The 25,165-nt window shown below is 39.2% G+C and overlaps 1 protein-coding gene across 1 annotated transcript in view; it reads left to right on the top strand.

The window, feature by feature from the left end:
* The window catches only part of LOC122797851, an 875,220-nt gene that overhangs the window by 842,819 nt on the left and 7,236 nt on the right, over nt 1–25,165 (top strand). The window contains exons 16-18 of the mRNA XM_044066372.1: nt 3,437–3,487; nt 8,388–8,438; nt 23,888–23,938. Of these exons, the coding sequence (XP_043922307.1) occupies nt 3,437–3,487; nt 8,388–8,438; nt 23,888–23,938 (153 nt within the window). The remainder of the gene's footprint in view (nt 1–3,436; nt 3,488–8,387; nt 8,439–23,887; nt 23,939–25,165) is intronic.

The raw sequence follows: 25,165 nt of genomic DNA on the forward strand, positions 1-25,165 counted from the left end.
TTCAGATTCTATGATTTGTCAAGCTGTTTAAACATCACTGAATATCATGATCTCTGGAGATATTTTTGAGGTGGCCTAGCAAAGTATGTTTTCAAGTGTTTTAAATAATAACAAGGGGGGTATATAAATACCATAGTTGCAAGTGTCTTGTGAGTGTATATTCTGAGCATGATTAGTAGCATTTCTGAATTAAAGAGAGTTGGCTGTGTATTTGAGAAAATTGAGATATTTGGTTTGCTTTTTTTAGGTTCATAGGTAAGAACTAGGCTATCTGCCCAAGGGCATTTATAAGCCCAGCCAGAATGTGTTGCTTTCGCCACCCACTTAGATTAGTTCCTTGTGCCTCTGACCAGCAGAGCCATTAGTTCCCTGCGCCTCTGTCCAGTAGAGCAACTGCAGAGAAACCTTGACGGGTGGATGGGAAACAGAAAATTTACCCCAGGGATCACTAGTGAGGGGCTCTGCCTGATGTATATTTGAATCTTGTTCCAAAGCATAGGGAGTCTCTGGGTCAGGAATCTATCCCTCCAGCATGTCCTATTTATCGTTATGGTAAGGTTTATATCCCTAGAGCATATGGCTCTCAGGGATTTTTTTTTTTAGGTGGAGCATATCCATCAATTCTGGGTTGGACATGGCCTTGTATGTCAAGCAGATATCACCTCTGAGTAAGCGGTATGCAACCGAGTACAGCTGGAGTTTCTTTAGTCGGGCTACATAGGTCATCTGTTTGAGGACAGTAATCCATTTGGTGAGGTACTTTTGTGGTGTTTCCAGCTGTTGCAGGTGTCTTGTAAGGTACATCCCAAATGGGACATTGTATTCTATAATGGGTCTAATAAGTGATGAGTAGAGAGGCACAATAACTGCCTTTGTTCTGAATGTGAACCCTTTTGAGATTAGGTGGATCACTTAGAAGGATTTTCTAACCACCTTGGCAATATGATAATCAAAGGAGAGATTGCTATCTACTTGGGTTCCCAGATCCCTTGTTACTTTTTCTGTATTTAGGGGGCTACCACCTATGTGGTAGTTTGTGGGTACATTGTTTTTTCCAAAGGGGATCACTATGCACTTTTTGGCATTCAGCTTGAGGCAGTGATTTTGACACCAGGTATCCGTCTCAGTGAGACCCTTCTGGAGGGTGTATCAGCCGGAGAATCAATTATGGTCCCTAGTTTGCAGTCGTCTGCAAACTTGGTCAGCCAAAGTCCTCCTGTGCTTGCCTGTACCTCTGAGAAGAATATACCGAATAGGAGGTGTCCTAGGACTGAGCCCTGGGGGACATCACTTGTAACCAGTTTAGAGTCGGACCTAGAGTCTGCAACTCTCACCATGTGGGTTTTGTTCGTGAGCCAGTTTGTAACCCATCTGGTGATGTAGGGGTTAATGTTCAGGTTGGTGAGTTTGTCTAGGAAATAACGAGTCTTTAGGAAATAACGTCACCACCAGTGACTTGTTGGCTCTGTCTACTCTGATATTCTTGTCTGCCTGGAGAGCTTCTTCATTTTTTGTTTCCTGACAGAGCCATGTTTCTCTGTCACCTAAGATTTCTGGAGTGTACTGCTATCCATGCATGCTTGCTGTTTAGGGAGCTTTTTACATATTCTTTGTAAGTTGGCATGGTGTGTAGGAAGACCAGGTGGGTGAGGAAGTAACAATAAAGAAACGGATGGGTTTGTTGTCTGGTTCCTAATTATGCTGAGTTGGGCTTGGTTTGGGAGGAAGATGACACTAAGTATTAGTGTTACAGATTTAATTTAGGTTTAATACCCAATTCGATAGTAAATGCGAGGGCTGATATACAAAGGATATGACTGGGAGAGGAGGTTCACAAGTACTTTGCTTGGAGGACACAATGTAACATTGCTTGGAGGACACAATGTAACAGCTTTGCAGGAATTGTGTGGGTACCTGATGTTGGTAGAGTGTTATGAGTGCATGTAGGAGAAATGGTGCTACTATGAGGAACTGTAGAAGAAACATCTTTCTGAAATGTAAGAAATAGTGGGTTGAAGAGGATAGAGATTGAGGAAGTCATTAAGATGGGATATAATGAAGGTATGTCTGAAAAAGTAGAAGAAATGTTGAATTAGGTTTTGTGTTAGTTTTTGAGCTTACAGGTGATTTTGTGATGTGTAGGTCTTGAACTGCATATGTGTGGGGAATAGACATATTAATGAGGATGAATTTATATGGCTGGAATCTTAAAAGTGTAGCACAGACGTTTGTAAGAAAGTGAAGTACAGTGAAAAACGTTGATTTAATCATGAAAACTGCAGAAACGTTTAGGGTAGGGGGTGTAAGCAGTGTGAAAGTACATTTTGAGAATGCATAGGCTAAGCATTATACAAGTGATTTGCCTTCACATGCTTGTGTGCCAGGAGAATGCTTGTTGTATGGCATTCTGCAATCTTGAAGTTAATCTTAATAAAGCTCTGTATCTCTCTTTATATTTCAGTCCCTCACACTGCTTGTTCTCACTGTCACTATCTAATGTAGCTTTATCTTCCTCAGCCCTTTTTAATTTCATAAGAAGCAGATTATTTTCTGATCTTTACTTTTCTTCAGTGTTGCAGAAAGTAATGAGCATTTAATAATCTCAAACATGGTCATTGAGTCTGCTGCATTGTGATTCCCTCCCCAGTTTTTGCTCATATGCTCTCGTGATATGAGTCAATGTCATTATATGATGAGAATTTGAATAATGACAGTCTTGTGTAAACCTTTGAACAGGCATCCTTTTGTCTTAATCAAGCAGCTACAGAAGGTACTGAAACTGATAGAAATTTGGCTTGTCATTATCATATAGACTAACTTATGTGAATGATTTTTATCTTACACAAATGTTAAGTTACAAGAAACTTCCTGCAAACATAAATTAATGTGCTGTTCAGGTCCAGATTACATCATTCCTCAGTTTAGGAGTATAAACTCTCATATTACCAAGAATATAAGGGTCTATACTATGTGATTGAATGTTTAGGTGCTCGAACACCTAAACGTCGACACGTGAATCTCAAAGACTGACAATCTCGAACGGCCATTTACCTGTTTTTTTCCACCTTGAAAAATTTGCTTGGCCGTCGGGAACAAATAAACCTTTAAACACTTATCAAGTCAGGGACTTCACACTCCCAGACATGGGAGTCTGTACCCCCCACACCCCCTAACTAAATATACCAACTCTGAGATCTCTCTAAATTGGGGAAAAGGGCATATTACCAATAACCACCAAGCAAATCTTTTCCCAGGGGAAAAATTCACGTAAATGGCCATTCAAGATTGTCAGTCTTCGGGTTTTACGTTTCGACGTTTAGGTGTTCAAGCGCCTAAATGTTTGATCACGTAATATAGACCGGAATATACAACACAAAAAGGTCATGAGTTTATTATTTACTTTTTAAGTGATAAAATCCTTTTTTTCTGATTACAGGTGCTGCAAAGGTCAGCAGAGCTCAAAGTGTTGCAGCCTTTAATGCTCCCAGGAAGTAATTGTTTCTTCTGTTTCATTTCTTTGACATAGAAGTGTTTATTTATTCACACAAACACACACAGATAATATGGATTCACAAAACTAGACACCAATCTAGGGAAAGATGGACAACAAGTAAAAAAAAAAAACAACAGAAAATGAATTTAAAATGGAACTTCTAACTAACATTGAAATATCTCCAGTGAATGGAACAGAATTTAAATAAAACTATCATGGAAAGACTCTTGTATGAAACAAGTTCTCTTCCCAGTCACCATGAATATAGACACACACACACACATTTATATATATATATATATATATATATATATATATATATATATATATATATATATATATATATTGACAAACAAAAAGGTCCCAAAAATATGAAGTAAAACCCTTGGAGGCAGAAGCTTGTATAATATAAGTAAAGCGAAATGAGTACGCTATATATACTGAGCGTTTTTAGATAAAAGCTCTATGTTGTAGTCAATATTGTATATAGACTCACTGTTACAGAGTGACTGTTCCAAGCCTGGAAGCGATTTAAGTATAGGGTCAAAGCATCGACCGTTGCAGAGCAATAATTCCGTATATAAAAACGGTTCTTCTGGTAAAATTCAGACGCCGACCTGGCAATCAATACAATGTCAGAGACTCAGTCTTTAAAAAACACGAGTTAGTCATCCAAAGAATTGTATTCCAATAGGCTAAAAAGCAGCAAAGTCGCTTGTAATCACTATCACTCCACAGCACTGTAGCAACAGATAATCCAATACTAAATGTTATAAAGGTAAAAACGATTTATTAGAACAAGATGAGCGCTTTCACGGTAAACTACCGCTTCTTCAGATACAAATCAAAATACAATGAAATCAATTTAAAATGTATGACAGTATTCAAAGCATTATTCATTGGTTTAAAATCAGACATCATATCCAATCATTGTAGGTATTCTTTCCTACAATTTTACTAATCAAGCTCACCCGCGAGAAACTCGCAAGGCATCCTATCATAATTTGTTTTCATTTGCATGTGCAATAATAGATGTCCTAGGTAAGTTAAAATTTCCTGTTTGAAACACACTCAAAACCATAAATGCATAACAATAAAACCTTTTACGAAGACTCCAACTATATATTTGGTAAGAATCTAATGTGCGTCATCCGTAGACAGCGGAATGACGTGTCTGTGTCTCAAATCAAATAATAGCACCATCTATCGGGGATCAGTGATAAAAACAAATGGGAAATTACAAGCATACAGACATATTATGAAATGAATAATAGCTGTACAATGTTGTTAGGCAACCTATACAAAATTCAATAATAATTTAATGGTATAGCTTAAAGCACTTATAAACGAATTATCTAACTTATTGTAAAAAGTATAGTCAACTCAATTAGGTAGCACTATTTTTACTTCTATTATTGTAAAAATTGAATACAAACAACTTTCTTAACCTTTCCTAAAAGTGTACATAATTAACAACCCAACCACGCAGATTATAAAGTAATGAAGTAATATTAGAGGAGCAGGTGGATATGGGTAAATATAAGAAATTTTTTGTAAAATCCACTCAGGGTGATGGATAATATATCCTTCATGTCCCAAGGCTAAAATTATACCAAGAAAAAACGGGTACCAAGACCCATATGAGAGAATGGAAAGAATGGTATCAGCATGAAATAAAGATGTAAAGTAACGTCCCACTATTCTATAACAAATTGAGTGAAAATAATGAGAATCATAGGTACACAAGGTATCAAGAGACTAGTATTATCTGTCCAGAAAGAATACTGAAACCTGTGTGGATATAAAAGGGGGGAACATATGAAAAATATATAGGTGGATGTATGTGTATATGAATGATGATGTGTAAATAGTACGGATGTAGGGATCCAGTAAGTGGAAAAAATATATATATATATATGTATATGCACTATATATTCATATATATATATATATATATATATATATATATATATATATATATGTATCTATATATATATATATATATATATATATATATATATATATATATATATATATATATAGATGGGTCTATTTCATTTGATCGAATTTCATTTGGTCGAAAATGATTTCAGTCAGCAAACTTCACTGAAAGCTCATTTGGACGAATTTCATTTGGTCAAAAATTAACTATAGCCCCTGCCCTACTGCACTGCACCCCTGGAGTTAGAATATTAAGTAAGGGGGTGTGGGGGGCATAGCCCCCACATAATTTTAGTGTATTTACTGTTATATGAAAGTGTACCTATTAAATATACATTGATATATATATATATATATATATATATATATATATATATATATATATATATATATATATTCAGTAAAAACATTTGCAAAATGTGGGGGGGCTACACCCCCACACCCCCCATTGTGGGGGGCTGTGCCTCCCACCCCTCCTACTTAATATTCTCACTCCAGGGTCGCACTGCAGTGGGGCAGGGGCTATATTTAATTTTCGACTAAATGAAATTCGACCAAATGAGCTTTCAGAGAAATGAGCTTTCAGTGAAGTCTGATGCCTGAAATTATTTTCGACCAAATGAAATTCGACCAAATGGTGTAGACCCATATATAGAGAGAGAAAGCACCATCTATCCTGTCTATATCCTCCGCATTTTGTTGTGATCAACTCCCAGACTGACATTACTCTGACAAAACAAAATTCCTTGCTTTCATAAAAACTAGGAAGAACTTCAAACACTGTTTAAACACTCCAAAGCCAGATATGAAAGAAAATTGCCAGCTAGGTGAAGGACATCTACACAGTCTTATTTTATAATATTAAAATATCAGAAACAATGTCCACCATTGTGCAGAGCTAATAGTAAATGATGTCACATTTTCAGAGTGAGAGATCATAGCCAATCAACTAGCAGGGAATTATAGCTCAAACTTCAAACCCTCACTCCTCCTGTAGTCTCATGACTTCTTGTACGGGGAGAGTCTTTAAGTGTCTCCCCTTTAAAGAAGTGGAGTGCATTAATAAAAGTGTCTTTCTCAAGAGAGTAGTGTGTTTGATTACAAGTCTGTTTTGAGGGTGTCGTTTGGTACCGTCTGATGGATATATGTAAGTGACTCTTAGACTGTCTAACATGTTCATAGTATGATATTTTATTTTGAGGGAAGTTAGGGTCCAGTTGAGGTTGATTGACTGGCTGTGTCTTTGTTGCATCTAGTGAGTGTGGCTATAAGTTGGGTGAATTTGTACAAATGTATATCTTTGGTTCAGACTTCAGACTGCATGATTTGTCAGTTTGTATTAACATCACACAATATTATGATTTCCTGAGATACTTTTGAGGTGGCCAGCAGAGAACTTCTTCCAGTGTTTTAGCATTATAACCTGGAGGGTATGTAAATGCTATGATTGTGATTGTCTTGTGAGTGTAGGCAGGGTGTGGCAGATAAGGGAGATATGTGATGTTGTTTTAGGAAATGCTGCCAAGATCAACTTTTTTGTCACCTCTGTCTATTCAGATATTATTTTCTGGCTAGACAATTTTTACACTTTTTGTTCCTAGTAGAACCAATGTTCTGTGTCAGTTAAGATACCTGGTGTGTGTAGTGCTATGCATTCATGGATGCACTTCAGGGAGTTTGTTATAAATTCTTCATAAGTTGGCATGGTATATAGGAAAATCAGGCGGGTGAGGTTGTAGCATTGAAAAAGCCAACGGATTTGTTATGTGGTTCCTGAGTATGCTGAGTTGGGCCTTGGCTGGGTGAAAGACTCCACTAAGTTTTCTGTTTCTGGATGTATGAAGATACAGGTAGAGGCATTTTTGATTGTTTTTATGTTTAATGCCCATTTGAGAGTAAATCTCTGTTGCTTTGGATAGTTGAATTTGAATAGTAGGAAATGTGAGTGCTGATATAGATCGGGTATGATTAGGAGATGCAATTCTGAAGTGTTTTCCTTGGAGGCCACAATGAAAGAGCTTTGGAGGAACTGTGAGGGTATGGATGTTGGTAGGATGTTAAGAAAGCAGGAGAAATGAGGAACTGTAGGAGAGATATCTTTCTGAATTACAAGAAACAGTGTGTTGAAAAGGACAGAGATTGAGAATGTCATTATGATAAGAAGTAGTGAAGTTGTATTTGAAAAAGTAGAAGCTGAAATGTAGAATGAAGCATTATGTTCAGTCTGTAGGTGTAGAAGCTATTTTGAGATGTGTAGGCTTTTAAGTGTATAGGTTTAGGGAATAGAGATATAGACGAGGGTGAATTTATGTGGTGAGTGCTTCTCATACAGCATGCTGCTATCTTGATGTTAATCTTAATAAATCTCTTTATCTTTCTTTATATTTTCAGTTCTGTACACTTTATATACCTTTGTCCCCTCGGCCCCTTTCTCTTTCATAAGGAGATCCATTTCTGATGTTTACTTCTATTCATTCTTACAGATACTAATGAGCATTGAATGCCACTGAACATGGTGTTTGGGCCTACTGCATTACTATTCCCTCCCCAGTTATAGCTCAGCATGCTATTATGACCTGAGTCAGTGTCATTATATGATGAGTATTAGAATACATATAGTCTTGTGTAATAGCTTTGAACAGGCATCCCTTTGTCCTAATCAGGCTGTTACAGAACTTTCTGAAATTGATACAAATATGGGTTAGCACCATCATATAGACTATCTTGTGGGGATGATTATTATCGTACACAAAGGTTTAGAGAAAAAGTATACATTATAGGAAACTTCCTCAAGCCATGTTAATGTGCTGTTTATGTGCATATTATCTCTTTCTTGATTTTTGGATTATAAACATCTATGTTATACATTACCAAGAATATATAACAAAGAGATGGTAGTATTTATTCATGTTTTACTTTTTAATCCAGAAAATATTTTTTTTTCTGATTGCAGGTGCTGCAGAGGTCAGCAGAGGTCAAAGTGCTGCCGCCTTTAATGGTGCCAGTGAGTAGTTTTATCTTGTGTTTCATTTTTTTGCCATAGAAGTGTGTATTCATTCTATATACTCACCAAGAGATCATATTCATTCCCACAGATGGACCTCAATCTAGGGGAAATCTGGACAACAATTTTACAAAAGACAGAAAAGGGGTACATCTTTGGGGTCAGATAAAATACCAGTCTGCCAGCTGGTCAGCCTGAGAATGAATTGTTTGATCTCCTACAAAAGTTATTCAATATCAGCCTTAAAACAGGCTTCATTCTAGATTAATGAATAACAGCAACAGTCATACCCCTACATAAAGGAGGAGCTTGAATGGTTCCTGATAGTTGTAAACCTGTAAGTCTGATGTGTCTCATCTATTAGGCTTTGCAAAGGATCATTGGACATAATATATGAGTACATAGCTAACCTAGAGATCATTGATTCAACCCAGTTAATATTTCTCTAGGGCAGGTACTGAGTACTTAAACTGGTTTATGTCTTCAAAAAAGACCTTCATAGAGCAGAAGTAGCAATCCACTTGCTACAAATGTATACAAGCTGTTTCATACAGCTACGTACCGCAGATGAACACCCGAGATGCTTGACCAATGACCCCAAATAACATATCAACATTCACTTCAAAATAACACAAAGTAAGATGAAAGGCAAATAAGTGGCAAATCAAATACAAATAAAAGCAAAAAGCCACTTGTTGTACTGAGACTGGAAGGAATAAATCTCTGATTACAGCAAGTGGCTTTTTGCTTTTAGTCACTTCCAAATGCGGGTACTGCAGTGCCATCCAATCAGCATCATTTGACCATGCCCCCATAACATCATTTACCTCTGATGTCTGCCCCATTACCCTGCATTTACAAATCCTCTGGCTTACTCATTCACTCACAGATGTAGTAATTCTTCAAATATCTCCGTAATCCAATGTAGACTTTCATAGAAGTCAAAACTTCTTCTGTCACACAGTGGGTAGAAGGCACAGAAGCTCATCCAGAAGGGGTGCCAATCCACTGTAGCATGCCCACACCCACTAACAAAAGCACACACACACACACACACACACACACACACACACACACACACACACACACACACACACACACACACACACACACACACTACATGCATCTGCAGACAATTTGTGAATGACAAATAGCCTAAAGCAAGGCTTTGAGATGAAGGGAAAAACCATGACATATGTTGAAAACCCACCCACAGAGGGAGAGAAAGAGAACACATGTGAAGTCCATGCAAATAACATGCCAGCTAACAGCCAAACGAGGACAGTTTGCTATTTTAATATTTTTCTTCTTTGAAATTTTTTGCAACATTTCCCCATCCTGTAGCCATCAAAAATAAATCTCCTTTGCACCCACAGATTCCTCCTTACCCCTGCACATACCAACATACTGTCAGATGAAGTTGACAGCGAGGTATCATGACATTGCTTCATAGTTTTTTTGGTATGTACAGTATCTGTCATTTCCATGTTGGCTAGCCGTTCCAAGGAATACATGCAGTGCAGGACTCAGTACATATACAGGCTCATATTTCACATCTGTGACTTGCACCTAGTATGTATGTGCACTCATTGGTGAGGACACACTCCATGAGCTCCATATTGCAGAAATTCTTTCAATACTATGTTCCAAGGATTGGTAATCACTCAGTTCATTCTGCCTCACATGACTCCTCAAGAACATGGGGTGTTAACTGATCCAGAGGTATCTTGAACACAGTCAGGTACAATAAATCTACATCATACAGCCAACTTGGGTATTTTCAAACTAATTTCTTACAAATCATTTGGTATCAAAACTAAACTTGCAACAATGACAAAAAGATAAATTTAGATCTAATATTATATTTTATGTGAAAAAGTCCATTGTCAATAACTTGTCATAGTTTGTTGTAAGAAGAAGATGATGTCACACACATTGTTCAGTCTTCCACCACTAGTCGTATATCTCACAATCATAATTTGTTTGTTGTCAAATAAGGTGCAACATTAGTCTAAAACCTGACAGAAGTTATACATCCTGTACTGTTCATCCTGTTAAATTCATCATGACCATCATGATCATCATTCACCTTTTTCCCATTTTATACATGGGGTTGGGGTGCTGTGTCAACTATTGCCACTTCTCTCTGTTCAGTGCCACTCTCCTGTCTTCTTCAACATTCATGCCTGACTGCGGCAGGTTTTCTCTCACACAATCCATTGACCTCTTTGCTGGATGCCCTTGCTTCTTTTTGCCTTCTTCCAATCTGTCCCAGATCTTTTCAATAGATTACCTTCTGTTTTTCTGCACATGTGTCCAAACCACCATAATCTGTTCTCTTTGATCTTGTCTGCAACTGGAGCTATGTTGGCTTCTGCTCTTATGTCCTCATTTCTTCATCTGCCCAGAGTGTGCGTCCTAGCACCCATCTCAGGCACTTTATTTCCATCACCTCTAGCTTCCTTAGCTGTTCTGCCTTCACTGCCCAGGTTTCTGTACCATACAATACTGGTCAACCACCGTTTTGTACACCTTACCTTTCAGATTCTTTGAGATTCTTCTGTCACATGCTACACCAGGCACTCTGTGCCAGGTGGCTGCAGCCCCTCTGATTCCAGCTTTGGCCTCCTCATTCAGACTTCCATTCTTCTCAACCATATCATCCAGATACTTGAAGCTGCTAATCTGTTCTACTACTTCCTCTTCTATGTTAGCTCTCAGCTTTTCTTGAACTTCATCATTTGCTGCCATTGGAACAATCTTATCTGTATTCAGTTTCATTCCATGCACCTTCAGTTTTGCATTCCATCCCCCTATCCTTTGCTGAAGATCTTGCTCAAAGTCTTCCTGCAATTCCATATCATCTCCATATAGCAACTTTGATGATCTATCTTCTCCAATGTGTGTGCCAATCTAATCCACCAACAGAATGAACAGCTCTGCACTCATGGCTGAACCCAGGTGCACCCCCACTTGCACTGGGAACTCAGCCGTGAGACTGATCCCTGTTTGTTTCTGCATCCTTTGATCCTTAAAAATAGCTTGTAATAATACTACCAGTGTTTTTGGAACCTGAAACTACTGCAGGACTGCACACTTTACCTCTCTTGGGACTTTGTAATATGCTTTCTCCAAGTCTTGGAATGCCTAGTTGGACTTTTTCCTCATCTCTAGCTTCTTCTCAACTATCTCTGTCACTGCAGACATCGGGTTAGTTGTGCTGCATCCTGATCTGAATCTGAGCTGCTCATCTGCTATGTTACTTTCTAATACTTTATTATTCATTTATCTATCGCCCTCTCCAGAACTTTCATACAATGTGACAGGAGTTTGATACCTCTGTACAGCCCACAGTTGTGACCAGTACTAATATAATACACATTTCTCTCCACATCGTTTTGAGAACTCTCAGGAGGCATTCCTCCCCCTGTCTTCCCCAGCATCTGTATCATATCTACTGTGATCTCAACTGGGTCTGATTTCTCTGACTTCATTTTCCTTAGTGCTGCTCTCACTTCTTCTATGGTGGGCTCCTCCTCTTCTCTTATAATAGGCTGTGTCAGGGCAGTACAGCTTCTGTGGGGTTTTCTTCATTCAGAAGCTGTTGGAAGTGCTCTTTCCATCTGCTTTTGATGTCCTGTGGACTGATGAACAGATTGTTACTGGCATTTCTTATGAAGGGCATCTGATAATTCTGTCATTGTCTATGTTGGAGTGAATGACATGAGACGTACCTCCCTGGACTACATGAAAAGAGACATGGAAGAGCTCTTGGATCATGTGGCCCAGGCAGGTATGACCCTAGCCCTGAGTAGCATCCTGCCTTCGCCCAGAATGATACCACAATATAAGGACAAAATGATTGACTTCAACAATTGGCTAAGCTTCTGGTGTCATTCAAAGGGGATCCAGTATCTGTCTGCCTGGGACGACATGATTGACAGACCAAGATGCTTTGCAAGAGATGGTCTGCACCTGTCACCCCTGGGATTCAGGTTACTGGCTAAGGCTCTTGCCACCCCTTTAGTGCCTTTTTTAGGCAAAGTTCAAAGGACAAAACCACCACCATAACAGGTACAAGCATGCAAAATCTGAAGGTAATGCTACTCAATGCTAGAAGTCTAAACCTCAAAATGCACTCTTCGAGGCACTCCTAAAAATGGAGAACATCGATATCTGTGCAGTAACTAAGACCTGGTTCAAGGATCCAGAGAGCACCCCTGCAATACCAGGCTACAACTCTTACCACACTTTTCGGCCACCAAACCAGGACTGAAACACTAAAGGTGGAGGAGTGTCAATATTCACCAAGGATATTCACACCACCAGGCTAGTTGCCCAACACAATGCGTCTGAAATTCTTCAGGTGCAACTAACACTAGGTAAGACTGCAATCCAAATTGTAGCTTGCTACAGATCCCCCACCATACCCCAAGATTCTCACTACACCTTTCTAAACATACTGTAAAATATTAAGATAGAACCAAACACCCTAATACTGGGTGATTTTAACTACCCTGCCATTAACTGAGAAAACTACTCATGTACCAACACCTTTGCCCAACGGTTCTTGGAATTCATAAATTCCAACACCCTGGATCAACTAATCCATATTCCCACCAGGGTCTCCAATATCCTAGACCTGGTCATTACCAACATGGGAAATCAATGCTCCACACCTATGGTCACCACCTCGTTAGTCAGGTCTGACCATAAACTAATCACCCTTATCATCCACATCTCACCCTCTCCCTCCAGTAAGGAAACCTCCATAAAAAACTTCTCCAAAGCCAACTTCATGCTACTCAAGTCAGAAGTGACAAATTTCATGACCCCCATGCAGACGGGAACTGAAAGTCAACTGCTGAATCCTACACTAAGGCACTGTATGAGCACATCCACTCATGCATGAATCATGCCATCCCAAATAGAACTAAGATGCTCTCATCCAAAAAAAGGAAGCCAATCTGGTGGTCCCCTGCCATAAACAAACTTTACAACAAAAGGAAGAAACTGTTGAAGAAAAGAGGAAAATCCCAGGATGCAAAAAACTCCCTCACCAGCCTCAGTAAGAAACTGAGATCCCTCATAAAATCCTCCAAAGCTAGTTACGAAAATAAAATTGCCAAAGATTCCAAAGACAACCACAAGGCATTCTATAACTATGTCAAGAATCTAAATGACAATGCTCAGATCTGCTCTGAGCTAAAACAGAATGGCATTAAATATACTGATCCCAAGGGTATTGCCAATATCCTCAAGGATATTGCCAATATCCTGGCAGATTGATTCAATGCCAACTTCACCCCCCTCTCACCCCCTTAATGGCCCATCTCAATACCAGAAGATTGCCAAATTCTGGTAATAATGGTCACACAGGTAAAAAAACGCACTCTCCAAAGCTAAGAATACAGCATCCATGGGACCAGATGACATCCCAGGCTGTGTACTACATGAACTACGATATGAACTGGCACCTCACCTAAGTGTCATGTTTAATCATAGCCTCACCTCAGGTTTTGTGCCCACTGAGTGGCGTAGAGCTACAGTTATCCCACTCCAAAAGGGGGGATCCACCTTGGATCACAGAAACTACCGTCCCATCAGTCTGATAAGCCTTATCTGCAAGGCCATGGAGTGTATTATCATGGAACTTATAAACAAAGACATTGGCAACCTTCAAACACTGGACCTCACCCAGTTTGGGTTTGTGATGGGCCAATCTTGTCTCCTGAACCTGATTGACTTCTTTGAAACAGTCTCCAGAGCCATGGACAAGGGTAAGGTGGTCCACACAGCCTATCTAGACCTTGCCAAGGTCTTTGACACCATCCCCCACTATGGAATCATAGATAAACTTACTAAGCTGGGCATTAAACCCTATGTCACCCAATGGGTTGCTAACTGGCTTACTGATAGAATCCACACTGTAAAAGCAGCTGGCTCTAAATCCAGCTCCAGACAAGTGACAAGTGGAGTACCTCAGGGTTCAGTCCTGGGACCATTCTTGTTTGGCATCTACTTCTCTGAAGTACAGGCCAAGACTAATGGACTCTGGCTAACAAAGTTTGTAGATGACTGCAAACTGGGAGCCATTATTGAATCCCCAAATGATGTGGATACTCTACAAAGGGGCCATACAGAAACAGATGCTTGTTGCCAGAGTCATGGGCTCAAGCTCAGTGCCAAGAAATGTATAGTTATCCCCTTTGGGAAAAAACATGTATCCATGAATTACCATATAGGTGGCAGTACACTAAACACCGAAAGTGTGATAAGAGACTTAGGGACACAGGTGGACTGTGGTCTCACCATCGATAACCACATCACCACAACAGTCAGGAAATCATTCTATGTGGCACACCTCATCACTAAGGGCTTTTCATCCATAAAAAAGGAGGTCATTGTCCCACTGTACTCATCCCTCATTAAACCCATTATAGAATACAACGCCCCATTTGGTATGTACCTCTCAAGACATCTGCAACAACTGGAAAGGCCACAGAAAAACCTCACTAAAAGAATCACAGGCCTAAAGCAGATGCCCTACACTGACTGCCTTAAAAAACTCCAGTTGTAGTCTGTCGCATATCGTCTACTCAGAGGCGATCTCTGCTTAACATACAAGGCCATGTCAAACCCAGAGCTGTTGGACATGCTACACTTAAAGAAATCCAAATCCCTCAGAGCCACACACTCCAGGTATCTAAACCTTGTCATCACAATAAACAAAAACATGCTGGACAGATAGGTTCCTGACGCAGAGACTCCCCAGACTCTGGAATAGATTGCCCATACATGTCAAGCAGAGTGCCTCTTTGGCCCTCTTCAAAAGGAACCTTGACGATTGGATGGGAGAAAGGAAATTCACCCCTGGGATCAAGTCAGTTGCCCTGTTAGACAGAGGTCCAGGGAATTAAATAGTGTGGGAAGAAATAGCCAGGGAATTGTTATGGCTAGGCTTGTATAGGCCCTAGGGCTGATAGCCTAGTACCAACCTATGAACCTATGAACCTATGACTATCTTCTTTAGCTTTCTGTCTTTGCTTTGCAACTTGACATATTCTCTTTGTGCCATCTAATGAGTTACTTTCCAGAAGCTGGTAGAATAAGTACTGCTGTTGCCTTGTTCTTTGCTGTTGCAAATCCTCCCTTCCTTTGTCTGGTCTGTCTTTTCTATCTCCCTCTTTTTCCAGCACTCCTTTCTTTCAGTGACTTCCTGGACTTCTGCATTCCACCACTAGCTTTTGTTCTGTACCTTATTTCCATACCTGGCTCAGCCACATTTATGTTCTGTAGCCATCATGCATGTTATTTTAAGGTGCTGCCAGTCTTTTTCAACTCCTCCTATTTCCTCCTCTTCTTGATGTGCTACAGCCTAAAGTAATTCCTTGAACTGTTGTGCTTTCTGTCCAGGAAACTTCCAGGTCTTCAGCCTCATCTCTGTTGACCTTATAGCCTTTGCTGGCCACTGCTTGTAGTTGATTGTGGGAACCAATGGTTTATACTGTGGTCTGACTGTTTCACTGGAGATGACTTTACAATCACTGACTCTAGCCCAGTTCCCTTTCCTTACTAGGAAGACGTCGGCCTGAGTTGCATGATGGCCACATTTGTGTATGGTCTTGTGATCGGCCCTTTTTCTGAAGCATGTGTCAGCTACTGTAAAGCCATTTGCCAGGCAGAAGTCTAGAATGGCCTTTCCTTCTTTATTCCTGTTGCCTCACCCATGTGGACTTTGGCAGTTCTCATATCCTGTTCTGTCTGTCCCAATATGTGCATTCAAGACACCCACTATTAGCACCAATTAATGTTGTTCTGCGTTATCTAGTAGGTCCTGCAAGTGCTGTAGACTGAGATTATGAATACTGCCCCATCATTAAGCTGGAGTCTGATTGCCATGAATCTGTCAGTAATTCTGTTGACATCCCTCACTGTCTTCTGAATTTTCTCAGTGACTACATTTCCCACACCATTTATAGCCTGTCTTCTTCCTAAGTAGTAGACTCTGGATCCCAAGCCAAGTGACTTTGCTGCACTGCCCTTCCACTTTGGATCCTGGATACATAGGATGCCCAGCCTCATCATTACTATCATGCTGTCCACTTCCAAACTACATCCCATCAGTGAACCTACATTGAGTGTAGCAATTCTTAGTTCATTTTTAGCAGGCTGATTGGTTTTCCATCCAGCTTTCAATCAACAGAGCTATGCTAGGTAACCCAAGCTGGGCAACTGGACCCTGACCAGTCAGTAGCTTATCGACTCAGGGCTGCTGAGCTTTATGGCAGGCACACAATTGCCAATTGGGACACATACATCCCTATCACTGTTAGTATGGATGTCTGGCATAGATTAGAGTGGGCTAGGTCCTCAACCAACTTTTTATCGGCAAATACCCATGCTGATTTGGTGACATTATTTAACATGACTGAACCACCTAGAGCTGTATTTTACACTGTCAGCTAGCTAGTCCTGCCACAGTGTGCAGTCTGTGATCCGTGTTTTTATATCATGAGGAGACTACACACCACAGTAGATGCCCAAAGCTGTTTGTTTGTACAACTCTTCCCCTGTAAGGCACCATGTAATGTCTGTGCTGATGCTGCAGCTCCATTCTTTTCTTTGTTTTTTTTTTGGTGGGTTTGAGATGATAACACTCAGCATGTTAATGACTCCTTCAATACCCTTCCAAGTTAGTTGAGTAGCTTAACATTTAACCAAACATCTTAAGTACTGAGAAGACGTCCTTTGAATGAGAATAAATAAATAAATAAATAAATATATAAATAAGGCAACAGGTTGCCACTGATTGCCCTATTTTTGTACAGTGAAACAAGAATAAAATTAATGGCTCAGGTGCTTGAGGATCTGGCAAGGACGGATGGGCATGCCCATCCAGGTGGTAAGATTTTTTTGGAAGTTCTCTTTCAGGTGAGGCATGATCCACAGATGGGAGTAGCACTCACATGTGCCAGTGAATGTAGGAGTGGGTATGCAAGGCAGATAACTCTCCCAGCAAGATGAAACAGATGCTGGCATGGGGAAATATGGGTAGCGCATAACTCCCCACTCAGCAAGCAGTTCCGGGTAGTGACCTGGGATCCCCTTAAGATACACTACAGCCACAACTCACATGGAGAAGCCTGGGGAGGAAGATGGATTAATAACATCTATAGTGCACACATAAAGTTGTATAGACATTTTTGGATGACATTTGTATGCTTTGGGAAGGGGAGAATTCTACCCTATTTGATTTTGTAGCATATTTGGAGTCCACCTCAAATTTTTGAGATTTACTGTAAAAACAACATCCACTAAAGTAGATTTCCTGGATGTATCCATTTATAAGGATGAAACAGGGAATGTTACCGCTACTCTATTTTGAAAATCATGCTGGCATAAATTCCTGCTTGATTATAGCAATAAGCACCCCAGATATGTGTTCCCTAATATAATAAGAGGTCAGGTGAGTAGGACTAAGAGGATTTCTGTGGATAAACAAGATTTGTAAAATGAAGCGAATAATCTTGAACACTTGTTTATAGATAGGGGATACAATAAATCTAATATTGGCAAAATAAGGGATGAGGTCTTTGGAAGCACAGATGCCAGTGATTCAAGGTCTCTAACTACTCCGTCTTCATATAAAGCTGTTAAGAAACACCAAGATGGGGTTTTTCCCTTTATTACTAAATATGCCAATGATAGTAATGTTATGTGCAATATAATAAGGAAGAATTGTCATCTTTTGACAGCAGATAGAGTGACTGCTAAGATTAGAGGTGATACCTATAGGAACAATCAAAATTTGAAACAACTATTATATAATGATAGACAACCGAAGCATGAACACTGGCATAGACTAGGCACATTTACATGTATGAATTGTAGGATGTGCAGAGTGATAAGCAGGATACAAGGTTATACACATCCCACTATGAATTCTGATTTTAAACCCAGATTCCATGCCTCTTGCAATACAAGTAATTTAGTATACTTGGCTACTTGTAATGGCTGTGACTGTTTCTACATCGGTAAGATGCTGAAACGTTTGCAGGATAGGATATACAAACACCTGTATGATATGAAGAACAAGAACATACATAATGCCTTAGCCAAGCAAACTGTAGATTTTCCAACACTTAGTTTTAGAGTATTGCAGCAAGTTTTTAAAAATACAAGCGGGGGGTGACAATAATAATTACTTGGAGCAAATAGAGTTCAAGTGGATTTTAAGGATGCAAGCACATGTTCATCCAGGTCTTAATAATAATATTTGTATCAAGCCAGTACTGGATGCACAGTGCCTTAAGAAAATGAGATGATTTTCATGATTTTAATGTGATTTGTCAATTGTCTTAATTGTTTAATTGTTTTTAGCTCGATCTTGTTAGGCTGAGAATAAGTATTCATGTCTTGTGCATTTCATTGTGGTTTAAGGATCTGATGAAGTGTAGTTTTCCATGTGAAAGTGCTTGTTTGCCTTTACTGCACTTTATTTTTATTAAACTGGAGCTGCAGCCACGGTTGTCCTGTTGGGCCTTTTCGTTATTATCGTTTCTTCTGTAGTGACCTGAGTGCTTGTGTTAGTGGTGGATCCTGGCGCCCGACAGGCAGCTAACAGTAACGTTCTACTTATTCAACCTAGTGAGTGGGACATCAGTGTGCCTGACTATTGAGTCACCTATTACTAGTATGTTGGGTATGTTATTTTGCCTTAAGGGCTGTGATTGCATGGTACACTGGTTTTGTGAAGTATGTGTTTCATGGTTTGTGTTGGGGGGTGGAGGTTGCTTGGATGTTTGTTTTGGAGGTCTCTGTTTCTTAATATTAACATGTCAGAAACAATGTCCACCATTGTACAGAGCTAATATACAATGATATCACATTTTGAGACTGAGGGATCATAACTAATCAACTAGCAGAGAAGTTTTACTCCAACATCAGCCCCACATGTTCCTCTATTCTGAGATCACATGCATACAAATACAACCCACTCACGTCTCCCAGTTACAAGTCTCATGGCACTACCTCAGATGAAGAGCAATAAATCTTTGGGGCTAGATAACAAACCAGTAAGCTGGCCGGTCTGACAAAGCATGAGTTGTCTGATCCCTTACAGAAATTATTTAATATCAGACTCAAAAAAAGTCTTTATGCCAGATGAAAGATTGCTCAATTTTACAACATACATCGACTGCTGTGAGGAAGTGCTTATTTGTAACAGTATAGAATGCAAATCCAGGGAAGTAATCGTATGTCTTTTACAATGCACTCAGGCCAGTCATTGAATATAATGCTCTATAGGCATGTACCTGTCCATTAAATCTGACACAGCCTGACTGACCGTGGCATTTTCTGAAGAGGAAAATCAAGGGATAAAATCGTAAGGGACGCTGCGACCGCCTGAAATTCCAATCTTTCTTCTCAGTGTCATAAAGGCTGCTAAGGGACGTCTCCACCTCTTATACATGGCGACACAATCCATTCAGACCTTCTAAATACCCACAAGTTAAACAGTGGCAGAAGTAACCACTTTGGAGACCACACTCTCTCTCCAAGTTAAATGGAAAATAAAGGCGGGACAGATATGTCTCATGCAGAATTCCACTTCCGTAGAACAACTTCTCTAGGTGAAGTTAATCATGTCACATGATTAGTACCTGTATAACCTCAATGAATGGATTACAAACTGTGCCCTTAATCTTAATGTATCATGCTTGTCCCTAATGGACATAGAGAATCATCTGAATAAAATACTCCACAGATACAGTTATTCAAAGTGGATGTACAAGGGTTTTCAAACAATAGTAGAGGATTATCACTCCTGGGGCTATGTAAGAGTTCCACAAAATATAGGTGCCTTAAGACTAAGACACTAAGGCTAGAAACATAGGGGGAGTTCATGGCTAGGAAAATGAAAATCCTCAAAGATCAATAGCCTAGAAAGTATCTATGAACATCTTAAATGGTAATTCCATAAGCATATGTAATGACACAGATAAAGGGTAAATTATTTAACAAAAAAGAACACATATTTGTAGATTAGTCTTATACTCACCTACCATACATTGCAATACACAGACATTTAAAAATACAGTTAACAGATTTTTTTTACCTATTTTTATAGATAAAAGACTAACAGTGAAGCATTCAGTTTGTGTGATTCAGACTTTATTCATTAATATTAAAGTGACAGAGAGTTAAGGAGACATTTGTAGGCTGTACTATGAACAGATGGTAAATTTATGACCATTTTGTAACCCACTAAAACAACGGCATTTATAGATCTCTGGTTTACTTTTTCACATTGACAAGTAGCTCTTTCAACATTAGAAAGCTCACAGTCTTGTCTAATAGCTTGGAACAAGCAATTTTTGTCGTAATCAATGCGTTACACTAATTTCTGAAATTGATATAGATGTGGAATGTCATCTCAATCTAGACTAACTTGTGGGAATCAATCTTATCTTATGCAAAATTCATGTGACACACTATACATTGCATGAAATTTCCTGCAGTCATAAGTTAATGTGCAGTTTTCATCCAGATTATCTCATTCTTCATTTTACAACTATAAACAGTTATGTTATATATTACCACAATTATGCAATACACAGGTGGTATTATTTATTCATGTTTTTAATTCTAAACCATAAAATACTGCGGTGGTGGTGCTGCGGTAGCGTTGTCGCTTCACAGTTAGACGTTGCCTGTTCGATTCTCAGTTAGAGTGTCTTCTTTGTGGCGACATACGTGAATGGGTGTTCCTTCATTGAAGGTTGTGCGTTAGGCCCGGCAAGCCAGCACGTAAAAATCTACTGCCAATCATTAGCTGACCATAGTTCCGCTGTGGCGACCCCTAACCGGGAAAAAGCCGAAAGACACAAACAAATTCTAAACCATAAAATCTTTCAATTTTCTCATTACAGGTGCTGGAAAAGAAAGCAAAGCTCAAACTGCTGCAGCCTTTAATTTTGACATTGAGTATTTTTTCTTGTGTTTCATTTCCTTTCCATGAAAGTGTTTATTTTGTCCATCTACTCATCAAGAGATTATATTGATTCGGAAAATTATAGCCTAATTTAGGGACACATGGATGCAAAGTTACAAAAGACAGAAAAAGAATATCAAATTAAACTTCTAGTCAACTTTCAGTAATCTGAAGTGGATGCAGAAACTAGAGATGAGAAGGTCATGGAAAGACTGAAATATGTGCAGTTCCCAGCCACCCTATATATGGATTATTGTATATCCTATCTAAATCCTCTGCCTTTTTTCTAATCGACTCCCAGACTCACATTATTCTGACAGACCGAAATGTTTGCTTTACATAGAAATTAGGAAGAACTTCAAAAATTGATCAGATACTCCAATGCAGTTGTGCACCAGAAACACACAGTCTTATTTTATACTATTAAAATGACAGAAACAATGTTCCCCATTGCACAGAGCTAATATTCAAAGCTATCACATTCTGAGACTTTTCAGTCATAGTTAATAATCTCATTCACCTAAATGAAAATCTTTTTTGCACATGTTGAACGACAAATAGTCTCACAAATAAAACACAAATAATTAAGGTGGATGCATCCCTCTTAACCGAGAAGCCTGTCACTACTGGGGAACACCAGGGCTAGTTCCTCACTACACTTATTTTTTCATATACATCTCAGATGTTAAGGCAAATGATGAAGGCATTTGACTGATGAAGTTTCCTAATCACTGTAAACCCTGTGCCGTCATGAACTCTCCAGAAGACATAAAAAACATTCAGCAAAGACTGGCACAAAGAAATAGCTGGTGTCAAAACCATGGTTTAAAAATAAAACAGCATAAATGTGTGCTTTGCAAAACAAAATTTCCCTTGCAACTTTTACCTTAATAAAATTGTCGTGAATACTAATCCAATTCTGAGGAGCTAAAGAGTGGTCAGTTTTACAACAAACATTGACTGCTGTGAGAAAGTGCTTATTTGCAACAATATAGAATGCAAATCCATGGAAGTAATCACGGTCCTTTACAATGCACTCAGGCATGTCATTGGATATAATGCTCCAGAGGCATGTACCTGTACAAAACATGTGACTCAGACTGACTATGGCATTTTCTAAAGAAGGAAATCAAGGGATGACATCATAAGAGCTGCTGTGACTACCTCCAATCCCAGTCCTTCTTCTCAGTGTCCTAAGGGCTGCTAAGGGGAGGTCTCCACCGCATTTACATGGTGACCCCATCCTTTCAAACCTTCTAAATATCCACAAGTTAAACAGTGGTAGAAGTACCCACATTACAGACCACACTCTGTACTAAAAGTTAAATGAAAAATAAAGGAGGGGTACGTATATCTCATACAGACTTCCACTTCCCTAGAACATCTTCTTCTGTAGGTGAAGTTAATCATGTCACATGATTAGTACCTGTATAACCTCAATGAATGGATTACAAACTGTACCCCTAATCTTAATGTATCACCCTTGCCCTTAATGTACATAGAGGATCATCTGAATAAAATACTCCACAGTTACAAATAGTCAAAGTGGACGTACAAAGGGGGTTTTCAAACAATACTAAAGGATTATCTCACCTGGGGCTATGTTTGAGCTCCACAAAATATAAGTCCCTTAAGACTAAGCTACTAAGGCTAGAAACACAGGGGGAGTTCATGGCTAGGCTGATGAAGATCCTCAAAGAACAATAGCCTAGTAAGTATCTTTGAACCTCTTTAGCTAAAATTCTATAAGCATATGTGATAACACAGATAAAGAGTACAAAGTAAATGATTTACCAAAAAAGAGCACATATTTCTAGGTTAGTCTTAGAGTCCTTTACCATACATTGCAATACACAGAGATTTAAAAATTCAGTTAACAGATTTTTTATCTATTTGTATAGATAAAAGGCTAATACTGAAGTATTCAGTTTGTGGGAGTCAAACGTTATCCATTCATATTAAACAGACAGACAGCTAAGGAGACATTCTTAGGCTGTACTATGTACTGATGATAAGTTTATGACCATTTTGTAACACACTAAAACAACTGCCTTTGTAAATCTGTGATTACTTTTTCACATTGACAAGTAACTCTTTCACAATTAGAATGTGTATAATCTTGTCTAATCGCTTAGAACAAACACTTTTTGCCATAATCAATGGGTTACAGAAAGTTCTGAAATTAATACAGATGTGGGATATCATCTCCATATAGACTAACTTGTGGGAATGAGTCTTATCTTACACAAATTTCATGTGACACAGTATACATTACAGGAAATGTCCTGCAGTCATAAGTTATTGCGCTGTTTTCATTCAGATTATCTCATTCTTCATTTTAAGACTATAAGCTGTTATGTTATATATTACCAAGAATATACAAAACACAGGTAGTGTTATTCATTCATGTTTTCCATTTAAATGAAAAAATAATTCTATTTTCTCATTACAGGTGCTGGAGAAGCCAGCGGGGCTGGAACTGCTGCAGCCCTTAATGTTGTCAGTGAGTATTTTTCTTGTGTTTCATTTCCTTGCCATGAAAGTGTCTATTAATTCCATCTACTCATCAAGAGATTATATTGATTCACAAAAGTATAGCCCAATCTAGGGACACATGGTCACAAATTAAAAAAGACAGAAAAGGAATATAAAATGGAACTTCTAATCAACATTCAGTAATCTGCAGTGGATGCACAAACTAGAGATGAGAAGGTCATAGAAAGACTAAAATATGTGCTCTTCTCAGCCATCCTATATATGGATTTTTGTATATCCTATCGATATCCTCTGCATTTCTTCTAATCAACTCCTTCAACTGGCACTAGTCTGACAGACCAAAATTTTTGCATTATATAAAAATGAGGAAGAACGTCATAAATTGATCAGATATTCCAAATGGTTTTGAGCACAGCAACGCTGTCTTATTTAGGTTCATAGGTTCATAGGTAGGTACTAGGCTATCTACCCAAAGGCATTTATAAGCCTAACCAGAATGTGTTGGCTTTCGCCGCCCCCCCCCTTAGATTAGTTCCCTGAGCCACTGTCCAGCAGAGCCCTGAAGTGATCTCTGAGGTAAGCTTTCTGTTTCCCATCCACTTGTCAAGATTTCTTTTGAAGAGTGTTAGCAAGGAGCTCTGCCTAATGTAGATTGTGATCTTGTTCCAAAGCATGGGAAGTCTCTGGGACAGGAATCTATCCCTCCAGCACCTCCTATTTATTGTTGTGGTGAGGTTTAGATCCCTAGAGCGTGTGGCTCACGAGGATAAGGTTTTCTTTAGGTAGAGCATGTCCATCAATTCTGGTTTGGACATGGCCTTGTATGTCAGGCAGAGATCACCTCTGAGTAGGCGGTATGCAACCAAGTACAGCTGTAATTTCTTCAGTCGAGCTGCATAGGGCATCTGTTTGAGGCCAGTGATCCTCTTGGTGAGGTACTTCTGTGGTCTTTCCAGCTGTTGCAGGTGTCTTGTAAGGTTCATCCCAAATGGGGCATTGTACTCTATGATGGGTCTGATGAGTGATGAGTAGAGGGGCACAATGACCTCTTTTGGTCTGGATGCGAACCCTTTTGTGATTAGGTGAGCCACGTAAAAGGATTTTCTAACCACTTTGGCAATGTGATTATCAAAGGTGAGATTGCTATCTACTTGGGTCCCCAGATCCCTTATTACGTCTTCCATATTTAGGGGACTACCACCTATGTGGTAGTTTGTGGGTACTTTGTTTTTTC

The sequence above is a fragment of the Protopterus annectens genome, chromosome 3.part1 (assembly GCF_019279795.1).
Source record: "Protopterus annectens isolate FY-2018-M chromosome 3.part1, PAN1.0, whole genome shotgun sequence".
Lineage (NCBI taxonomy): Eukaryota > Metazoa > Chordata > Ceratodontiformes > Protopteridae > Protopterus > Protopterus annectens.